The sequence below is a fragment of the Phaethon lepturus genome, unplaced genomic scaffold, assembly GCF_000687285.1.
Source record: "Phaethon lepturus isolate BGI_N335 unplaced genomic scaffold, ASM68728v1 scaffold21250, whole genome shotgun sequence".
Lineage (NCBI taxonomy): Eukaryota > Metazoa > Chordata > Aves > Phaethontiformes > Phaethontidae > Phaethon > Phaethon lepturus.
In genome coordinates this window covers 4,551-15,390 of record NW_010512841.1, presented here as the reverse complement: position 1 = coordinate 15,390, position 10,840 = coordinate 4,551, and the positions used below count along the sequence as shown (strand labels likewise).

Here is a 10,840-nt window from a genome sequence, read left to right as displayed (position 1 = left end):
TATATACACGTTATACGGCTAAAGTGAGCGCTGAATGGAAATAAACCACATAGGAAAAAAAAAAACAACCCCAAAACCCAGAAAATAAATCAAATTACCGACACTGTGCGCTGCTAATTCGATGCACGGAGCAAAGTCAGGGGTTTGGGTTTTGGTTTGGAATTTTTGTCGTCGTCGTGGGGTGGGTTTTATGGTTTTTTTTTAATACTACTGGCAAAAAGGGGAAGCCGTGGGATCGAAACCCTTAAAGACATCTTTAAGGGAAGCGGAGTCTTGCTGTTCGCCGTCCTGCGCCGGGCTGTTTCCCGCAAATGGGCTTCCCGATCCGGATTTGGCGCTTTGTTTGACCATGCCGTAAACGGAGGGGACCGGGAGGTTGTGCACCCCGGGTTGGGGAGCTGATTCTTGGGCAGGGGAGACGGCGGCGGCGGTTTTGGGACGAGGTCGGTTGTAGCTGTTGTACCTGTCCGTAGCGGATTCGGCGCTCGCCTTCTCCGATTCGGGTTGATCCAACGCCGATCGCCGGACAAAAAGGGGTTCCTTGGTTTTAGCGGTGGTTTTGCCGGAATCCGTGGATTTGGCGGATGAATTACCTTCGTTAGGAGACTCGGAAGATTTGCCGCCCGAGCTCGGAGTCCTGGGATCGTACAAACTGATGGCGCTCAGCACGCTGCTTTGCCCGCTGCCTTTGCTCAACCCGCCGGCCGTCAGCAACCGAGGGTCGTAGGGAGCGATAGCCGGGGCGGCATCGCCGGCGGACGTCGGCTCTGCGGTTTTGGGAGCTCTAGAACCCCCCGTTTCTACAGATTTTTGTAACCTGGGATCGGCAGGGGGTTTCCGCATCCGAGGGTCGCTGGGTTTGTCGCTCTGGCTGGAAGACGGGCTGCCGGCCGCGTTCACAGTCTTTAATATCCTCGACAAGAGCTCAAAATCGGGGAGACCGGTGCCTGAGGAGGAACTGGCGTCCCCCGGCGTGGCTCCCCCCCTCTGCCTGGGATCAGAAAGACCCGTTTGGGGTCTGTTAAGACGCGGATCGAGTGTAGGCATGGACTGAAGGGCAGCCGGGACGGGAATAAACTCTTGTTTTGGGATCGGTAACGGAATCAGATCCTCTGGGCTCCACAGGATCATCCGGGCAAAGTTGGGTTTGTTGAGGACGACGTCTTTCTTGATGTGGCTGAACTGCTGCAGCTGGGAGCGAGGATCCCGCAGGGAATGACCCGGGAGAGCATCTAAAGGGATGTTGACAGGCTTATCCCGCAGAGCCCTTTCCCCTTCCTCCTCGTCGGGGAGCAAGGGGGGTTTCTGACCACCGACGCCGCTGGAATGAGGAGCTTCTGGTTTGGGGACGGAGGAAGGAATGTGTCGCGCGAGCCTGGGGTCGGTGGGTCCCGAATCCCCGGGGAGAGATGGAACGGAAAGATCTGCGCTTCGGGAAAGCCTGGGATCCCGTAAGCGCGGATCGGCAGGACGACCGCTCCCTCCTGCCTGGGCTTTTTGCAGGCGAGGGTCGCTGACGCCGGAGGGTGGCCCGAGTTCTCCGTGGGAGGATTGGGCATGTGCTCTGCCGGAGCTTTGTTGCCTTAGGGTTTTCAATATGGAGGTGACGCTACTTCCACCGTCATCTTCATCACTGGAATACCAGTTACCGGTATCGCCTGGGAGGAAGGAGAAGAGAAAGCAGCCGATTAAAAAGGCAATTAAAACACGGTCAAGCCGTGACGCCCGTGAGAAGGTCCCCAAAACGCAGCTCCTCTCCCCTCTCAACTCAAACTTCCAGCTGCTCAAACTTCCAGCTGGGGCCCACGTGTGACAGCCTCAGCCTCCCTGGTCTCATTTTCGCACCCCAAATTACCAGAGAGCCGTCAGCATCCCCCTCTTCCTCTTCCTCCAGACTCCAATTTCACCACAATTTAAGCCAGCGATCTTATCTCGTTCACCTTCTGCCTGGCTGTTCCCATTTCTTCGGCAGAGCTGCTCCTCTTCCTTCACCAGCAGCATGCTCTTATGCCGCCGGGGATTTCCTTTTGAGGCACTCGGCACCCCTCGTTCCCTAAAGAATTCCTCCCCGACACCCCCACTGCTCCGATGGCCCCCTCTTTTTCGGAGATGACACCTCCGGGTGGGTAGAAGCCGAAGCAGATCCAAGTTATCCCCCGCCACGCAAGCAGCTTTGAACAGAAAACGTTGTATTTTGCCACTTGCCTTCTTCATTTTCGCGTTCCTGCTTACTGCTCTCGGCGAGCCTCCGAGCTCTCTCCTCTTCCTCTTGCTGCTTCTGCTGGATTCTCAAGTAAAGCGCTCTTTGTGCCGACGGCATGAAGTCGGGGATGCTACCCGGCGGTTTCGGTAAGCCTGGCGGGCCTCCTTCGCACAAGGCATCGTGATCCAAGGACGGGTCGGGGAACATGTGCTCTCCCGGAGGTCCTTCCATATCCTCGTAACCGCCGTAGTCTTCTGCCGAGGAAAGATCGTTACGTGTTAAAAAGCAAATCTCAAAGCTGCGAAAAACAACCCGATTTTTTCCCCTTCTTGGCCTGACGCTGTGCCCAGAAATCCCGGGAACAACCCGTTTCTGAGCCGGCATGTCCGGCAAAGCACCTAAGAGCTGATCCCGGCAGATCCTCGGGACATACCTGGGTCTCCCATCATGCTGTGATCCATCTCCAGACCTTCTTGCTGCTGGTAGAAATTATCATAGAAACCTTGCGCCGGTGGGACGGGTGGCATCATGCCGGAGTGAGGGGAATCATCCGGTCCGTAGGGCATCATGGGGGGCCCGGGACCCATCGGTGGGCCAGGATTCATTCCCGGACCCATCGGCATGTCCGGGTGCATGTCGGGGTGCATATCGGGGTGCATGTCTGGGTGCATGTCGGGGTGCATGTCCGGGTGCATGTCTGGGTGCATGTCCGGGTGCATATCGGGGTGCATGGGTCCAGGCATTGGTCCTGGGGGTCCTCCTGGCCCGGGGAACCTGGGGGGAGGTGGACCTGGGTGCCTGAAAGAGAAAAAAGAAGAAAATCCGTTTTAAAACGCGCACTCCGCTTCTGGAGGGACGGACCCAGGGCTCTCCGAGAGGCGCTGGACCCAAAAATGGAGAGAAACCTCTTTTCCAGGCACTCGCGCCCACCCTCAGGGCGTTAGGGCAGAGCTCCTCGCTCGAGACGAAAAATTCGCCATCCCCGTCCCTCCCGCCGCTACCTGGAGGTGGTGACACCCACCTCACGCCCAGCTTCTCCGCCAGCTGCCCGGTCGGCCGCACAACGATCTCGAACAGCGAAGGGATCTTCTTGTACATGTCCTGTTGTTGCTGGAGCTGCTGCGGCGACAGAGGTTCGTGCATCGGTGGCGGCATCTGCGGCCCCGGAGGTGGAAGCGGTGGCGGCGGAGGGGGAGGAGGGCCTCCGGGCATAGGTCTCCCGTTCGGAGATGTTGGAGCCGGCGGTCCAGGAGGGCGAGGGGGTGTGGGTAGCAAGCCAACCCCAGGGGGTGGTTTGGGGAGAGGATTGATGCCCTGTTTCTTTAGCTCTTCGACTTCTTTTTCATCCTCTGCGCCCGCTTCTGCATCATCCGCCAGCATCTGAGGAGAGAAAGGAGTAAGAGCAGATCAGCGGAGCTACCCTGCCGACTGACATGCTCCAGAAAACCTCTCCCTCCCTTTCCAGCTACTTCCACGGAAGGAAGACAGATGCTGAACCCACGTTAACACTCCCCTGTACCTTGTCCAGGAGCTCCCGTGTCTCCTCTGTGAGCGGATCGTGAGAAAACATGCAGTCATCCCCGTTGATGCAGTTGCCCGTGGTGTGGAACAGCTTGCAAGGGAAGTCCCGTATCATTTATTAAGGAGAATAAACCCCCAACAAGGAGTTACTGCAAGTTCTTCCTGCAGCCAGAGAGGCTACAGATGCTTTTCACTTTGAAATACAGCTCTCAACGGGGAGAATTTTCACGGTCGTGATGCCAAAACAAAACTACCGTCGCCCGAAACACCCCGCTTTCCTTTCTGCCCTGTTTTCCTGTACGCGCAATGGCCAGAAAACCTCATTTCTTCGACAGGAAGGTTGAGGCTAAGAAGGAAGCGGGAGGGCTGTCTGCGGCCCTGGTCGTTCAGCCTGTCAATGGAGGATGCCTTACCCAGGAATGGCATTTTTTTCCCCTCCTGGTCCCCCCACATGCATCGACGCAGCATAAATGAGAATGACTTAAAGCTGGCTTAACGAAACAGTTAAACACCAAAAGGATATCATGCATGTAAGGGCAGTTTTCCGCCCTGGCGCAGTAGCCGGTGATGTAGAACTTGCACAGTTCCCGTTTCTTTGGTAGTTCGATGTCGTGACTGAAATTGCAGTGGTCGCCCTGGTCAGAAACAAGGACGAACAGCGTGTTAGCGGGTGGAAGTGCGAACGCGTTTCTCAGCGGCCCAGAACACACCTTAGGACAGACAGGGCGATGTGTACTCTTTACAAAATGCAATTTCTAGGCGCGAGTCCCTCCCTGAAATGGGTTAAAACCTGGACCTTACGCTTTGGGGACGGTTCCATGTGCGTATAAAAGAGATCTTGAGAATATCTTATAAGATAAGATCTTGATAATATAATATTCTTGAATTATTCCCTTACCCAGGTACATCTGCCTTCCACAAAGTATTTGCAGATCACTTTCCCTTTCTTATCCGACTGCTGGTGGGGTTTATCGTGGTCGTTCCGCCGGTAATTCCCACCACCTCCTCCATCCTATCGGAAGCACAGTATGTTAGTTGACAAAGAATTTGAAATTACAAAGCAACAGATCAGGCGAGAGAAGTAATTAAAACTTCCTACGCAGCCGTCTCTGAGAGGGAACAACACTGAGATTTGGGATGAAAAAGGGAGGTAAAGACAAGCATGCTGAGCCCAGCAAGGCTCCCGAGCACGGCTCGAGGGAGCTGTCAGCAGAATGGAATCCAAGACATCCATCCCCTTCAGAGATGGGACAACTTTTGCGGATCCTGGGGAAGACCCGTTTGGTTTTCTCCCTCCTGCAAAGGCTTTCTTAGAAATCTGACTGGGTTTACAGAGGGCAATGGGGGAAAGGAGGGCATCCAGCACTGAAGCAAGCCATTAGAAAACAAACTGCTACTCACTCCCATGTCGTCATCGTAGTAATCATCGTCTTCGTTCATTCCACCACCTTTCCCCATCCCACTTCTGTTTCCGCCTCTGCCTCGTCCTCTTCCCATTCCTTTATTTCCTCTGCCTCTGGGGCCACGACCGCGTCCTCGATTTAAACCTGAAACACACCCCCTCGTCTCTAATTTCTCTCCTTCCGTAAAACGTGTGAGAGAGCAGAAAGCAGGGATCGTTATCCCACTCACCCCGTCCACGATTCTCCTTACTCCTGCGGTACTGATTCAGCTCTTTGGAGTAGTCGTCGTACTCGTCGTCGCCCATGGGCTCCTCGTTATCGCAGTACTGCAAACGAGAACGACCGGTGCCTTTAGTGAGCGGGGATGAAGCGCAGCGGGGTCCCCCTCAAACGCAGGCGTCCCGATCGTGAAAAAGAATATTCTCTCGCCTCTGTGGTTCCCCAGGAACAGGTCAGAGACTCGGCACTTACCTCCATCTCTTCGTCATACATTTCCTCCTCTTCCTCGGGGTGGTCACCTCTGCCTCGCCCTCGGTTCCCTCGGCCCATGCCTCGGCCTCCTCTCATTCCACCTCTGCCACCTCGCCCGCGGTACCCTCTGCCTCGGCCACGGCCACCTGGCGAAGCAAAGGGATGGGGTCAGCACGTTTCACCTCTCGGGTACGTTACAATACCAAAACAATATGCCCGACTAGGAAAAACAAGTAATAACTTTTCAGTACAGGATTACCAGCATCTTAAAAACTTATTTCTAAATCAGTTTTTAATAAGCTAAAAGAACGAATTTTTAAGAAGCCAAACGACAACCTTTTTAGAAAAAAACACAGTGGTGTGTGACCACGTCAGCTGCTGCACAGGTACGTTAGACTGGTAACGTAAATCTCTGCACTCCAGAAGTGACGATATCAGACTCGTTACGCTATCAGTCAACTTCGTTTTCCTTTCAGAGAAAGGTTTTTTTTATTTTATCCATTTTCAATCACTTACACCCTTGTAAAATGAGCTATGCTAGCAAGCATACTGCTTATTTAAAATGTTAAATTATCCACAGGGATCTGAACTTTCCCCTCGGAGTGGAAAACAGGAAAAAACTCCTTCCCTTGTCAGAAACTGATGAGAGGTTTAGGCCATTGCAGCTGGCTCTCCACAGGCAGGGCAGTTCACCTTCACGAAACGAAGCTTCCTGCATTGTCAGGCCTTATTTGGCCACAGATCAGCTAAATGAGCAGCAGGTAACGAACATCAGAGATAACGGCGAAAAATGGAACGTTTAGATGTACCTCGCCCCCGGTGAGAGCCTTCCTTCGCTCTCCGGTATTGATTCAGCTCTTTTGCAAAGTCATCGTAATCCTCCTTCCCCATGTCTTCATCCTCTTCCCCCTCGTACTGACCATACTCCTCGTTCTCGTAGTCCTCATACATGCCATAATTCTTGCTCTCCATTTTAGAGTAGCTCTTCTTTTGCATGGGAGCGCTGTGAGAGGACGGATACTGCTGGTGGGACTTTGGGAAAGGCAGAGAGGTTAGTGATGAAGGAAAGGAATGTATCAAGCCTAATATCGTGACTTAATTTAAAAAAACCAACAACCCATCACACAAAAGCCAGGCGAAAATAAACAGGCTAAGGGACCAGAGCCGAAGCGTGCGGCCCGTAGATGGAGCTAGACGGGCACCCGTGCTCAAATCTCGCAGCGGCTCTGAACTGCAGAGCAGCTTCCCCTTCCCCGTCCGCTGGCAGGTACTTACGGAAGAGTAGGGAGGGCTGTATTCCCTGTATTTTCTGTGTCCCTTTTCACCAGGACTGAAGTCCGAGTCCTCACTGTAATCAGAGAAGTCATCGCTGGAAGAAGCGTGGCGCTGCAAGGCAAGGAAAACACGCGGCGCGATTTTACTACAGGCCAGCTCCGAGTCCGACGCTGCCGCCAGGCCCCTGGCCTTTCTAATACAGCACAACTAAGTCTCCCTTTGTCTTTGATTTTTTAGGAAACTCAAACTTCGCTTAACAAAATCTTCAGTGGTCGCTGAATTACAAACTGGAAGCCCGTTAGCAGGTTGTCTAATGAAGACAAACACGATATGCCTTCTGCGCTCCAGAAATTCTTGGCACTTAAGTAACGAACATCCTTGATTTTGCAAATCCGGCAGTCTGCAACCCGCTTTGAGGTAAGAACGCGCACAAAGGAATTCCCTAAATAGAAACCTGGTTTCTTCCCGCTCTGTGTCCTCAGACGGACAAGAGAGTGCCGTAGCATTTTTATCCTACCTGCAGACCTCGGTGCTTGCTAGTCCTCAGAGGAGGAAGGCGTTAAGGAGCTGAACCCCCAGAAACCCTGCCAGCGCTGCCACCTTGCAATTATCGTTAGGGGAAGAGCCTCAAACTACCCGTAATAAAGTCAGAGGAGGAATTCCCTGGAGATGTTTGATGGCGCAGGAAGGCAGACCAGAGCTGGGATCCTGGAGGACCCGGGAGCCAAAAGCAGCGCATGGCTCACCTTGTGTTTGGATTTCCTTTTCTTCTTGGATCTCCTCTTCTCTTTCTCTCTCTCTTTCCGACGCTTGCGCTTCATCCGTCGATGGGCTTTCTCATCATCTGAATCGCTGTGATGCTTCTCCCCTTTCTCCTTCCGACCTCTCTCTTGAGATTCGGAGGGATCCTGCGCTTCTTCCCCTCCGTCGTCCTCCAGCTCCCCTTCTTCCAGTTCTCCATCCTCCCTGTAAAGCAGACAGGCACGTTTAATTCTCCTCATTCAAAAAAGAAAAGAAATCCTGCTTACTCCGCTCACCAGCCAGACAGGAACTTGGCTCCCAAACTTCTCACAAATTCCTAGTTGCCGTGGTTTTAAATATCTGACCGCAAATACCGATTCTGTTCATCTCTTGCCACCGAAATCTGCTCAAGCTCTCGCTCAGCCTGGAGTTAAACACGGCGAAGAAGCATCTCGCAAACAACAAACCGGAGCCACAACATTACGGCGCTCAACTTTCACATGAAATTATTGCAGATCAATTCCATGAACGGAAATCGATGTTTTAATAAAACACTCGGTCCACTCCGAGAACTGAAATTGGTGTTTTAATAAAACACTCGGTCCTCTAGAAGACAAGAATAAGTAAATGCCACGTTGGTTTGCCAAACCGAGAGATGTGTGCCCAGTTATTTCCACTTTCTCATGCTACTGCTCACCCACAATTGTGGTTAGCGGAGGTGATAAAGCAAATCTCAAGAGGATTCCCCATGCCCTACTCAATTAAATTCAATTAAAAATTACTCAGATACTGGTTACGAGAAACCTTTTACAACCTCGTAACGGATGAAATGTGTCATATGGCACGAGTTCAATCCGCTCCCTTGCGTTTTCCCTCTCTCCCGACAGGTCCCGACTTTGTCGCCGAGTGATTTAAAACAAGAGTGGGGTCTCCTCCTCCCTTTCCACTTAAGGTAAGCTATAATTAAAAACATAAACGCTGGCTTGTTTATTTACGGCACAGTCGTTCACAAACACCAATTTAGGAGCGTATAGGAGGTGGATGTTTGACCCGTATCCATCTGGTCGGGTTTTTTTTTTTTAGGCTATGGAAAGACTGATTTCTTTGGCTGCTATGAAGTCCCCTCTTTAGCACTACAACGTGAACGGCAGCCGCGGCGGTGTGGCAAGCTGTGCCGTGCCCGTGCGGTGCCGCCGGCTGCAGAGAAGGCAGCTCGGCTGGAAGAAGGAGCTGCTGCCGCTCAGTAGCTCTCAGGAAGGTCTGGAGGCTGACACGGGGTTTATGGACGGCATTCGGAAAAAGCTGGGCTGCATAAATGAACTGACCTGTTGATAACTTCACGTTACATTAAAAACAAAAAAAAACAACAAGAAAAACTGAATTATTTCCCCAAACATGTAAAAAAAAATCAGAGTTAACAATCCCCAGGAAGCATTCTGGAGATGTTTCAGCATCGTGGAGAGCAAACACTGGGATCTGGCCGCCCGGTCCAACTCTGATGCAAAGCTCCCCTCTTGTTTTTGTTTGCACTTGCACGAGTTTAATAACAGACCAGCTCCAAAATCAAGCTCACTTAAGTATTACTCATGAAGCTCTTAAGCCTGACGCGTAATTCCTGGCTGTATATACAAGTTTTAAAGGCGAATATCAGTGGAAATGACTTCTGTCGCAGGACTGCAGCATCCTTCAGGTGTTTCTGTTCAGTGAGATCGATCTTGGAACAAGACCTGAGAAACTCATGCTCCGCGCAAAGCCGAGCAGAAGAAGAGAAACAAAACAAGCTTATGGAAAGGAATTTTAAATCCCTGTGTATTTAAATACTTAAATAAAAGTCCTGTCAAAGGACTCTCTCCTTTCCCTAGAGGGTCAGGTTCATCAATAAATGGATTTTGAACTAGAAATGCCACCAGGTTTCTGGATCCAGTTTCCAGCAACCGACTAGCAGAGGACCAGGGAGCGCAGCGAAGCGAAACACCAACGCAGCTCACCCCGGGCACGGGACAGGCTTGTAGGAAACGATGAGATGCTATAAAGCCTGCTGCGGCCGGATAAACGCCCTCGCACCATACGGCTGTGCAAAAAAATGGCTATTCCCTTCGGCATCGCTCCGTTGAAATCGGCATCATTTACCCTCTCCCAGGAGTCCCTGCCGGCTGGGGATAGCAATCGCTCCCTGCCTCCAGAGAGAAACACATGCATGTCGCTGACACCTTAATTGCGATTTTCAGGACTGATAATTACCCTTTGTTTTGCTAGTAAGTGCGCTTTTACCCTGCCTTGAGTTGTCTGGGCCGATATCGAGGTTTAGCGGAGACTACACCCCTGGAGCATTATTAAATTTGCTTTGTTTACAGAAACGATGACCAAAAAGGCTCCTGAGAACAAGACGTAAAAATTTTACAGCCACTGCAAAGATTATTTGAAAAACACCAAGAGACAGGACGAGGCCGAACCAGCAAAACGATCGCTGAGCTGTTTCGCAGATGAGTAGTAATTATTTAATCAACACACACATCTCCTAAAGAAGGAAAGTCTGGGAAATCATGTTTATACAGACGCTTAGATGCCTCTTAAGATGGGCAATACCATCTCCTGCCGTCTTTTAACTCCAGTTCTGCCGGATTTGAGTAGGTTTGGGCCAGAAATCATACACCAACCTCCCAGAGAGACTGAGGGGCTTGTATTTGGTGCTGGGAAAGCGCTCTGAAAAGTTTTACTCAAGTATTATCGAAGCACTGAGTTTGCCCAGTGGTTTTAAACACAACGAAACGGAGTCATTTGAAATAACGGCAACTGGTGAGTAAGGATGCTTGAAAGCAACGGAACGATTTCTGAGGCTGGATGGAAAAAAATTAAAGTGATTAAAGCAACGTTGTGCATTTTTGGGGGACGGCTCACCGTGGAGAGTCGCTGCGGGTACGCGGTGAAGAAGCCATGTCTGTTAAGCAACTATTGGTATCGCAGAAAACACTGACTGGGGGAAAATACCTCCCAGAATCCGCACTCATCTCAGGCTTTCCTATCGCTCCTGCCCGCCTGATCTATAGGGGACGGTCCCCGGAGCAGCACACATCCTCGAGGAAGGACCGACACCGGCTGCTGCGCGGCGTTTGTGACCTCAGCGCCACGGCAATGACGTAACACGGCAGTGACGACGCCTGGAAAAAAAACAAAAGCCCTTTCCAATCGTTATCCTGCCATACCGACAGCACGGGCGCTTTGCTAG

The 10,840-nt window shown here is 51.7% G+C and overlaps 1 protein-coding gene across 1 annotated transcript; it reads right to left on the bottom strand.

The window, feature by feature from the left end:
* Nucleotides 1-207: 207 nt before the first annotated feature.
* On the bottom strand, nucleotides 208-7,839 carry ZC3H4 (zinc finger CCCH-type containing 4; the record flags this gene model as incomplete). Its single annotated transcript, XM_010288489.1, has 13 exons — nucleotides 208-1,658; nucleotides 2,206-2,457; nucleotides 2,637-3,001; nucleotides 3,225-3,583; nucleotides 3,723-3,832; nucleotides 4,248-4,359; nucleotides 4,623-4,736; nucleotides 5,126-5,271; nucleotides 5,357-5,453; nucleotides 5,599-5,744; nucleotides 6,408-6,630; nucleotides 6,874-6,984; nucleotides 7,620-7,839. Coding segments are annotated over 13 exons (3,706 nt in total), but the record flags the coding sequence as incomplete, so codon positions are not given.
* Between the last annotated feature and the right edge of the window lie 3,001 nt (nucleotides 7,840-10,840).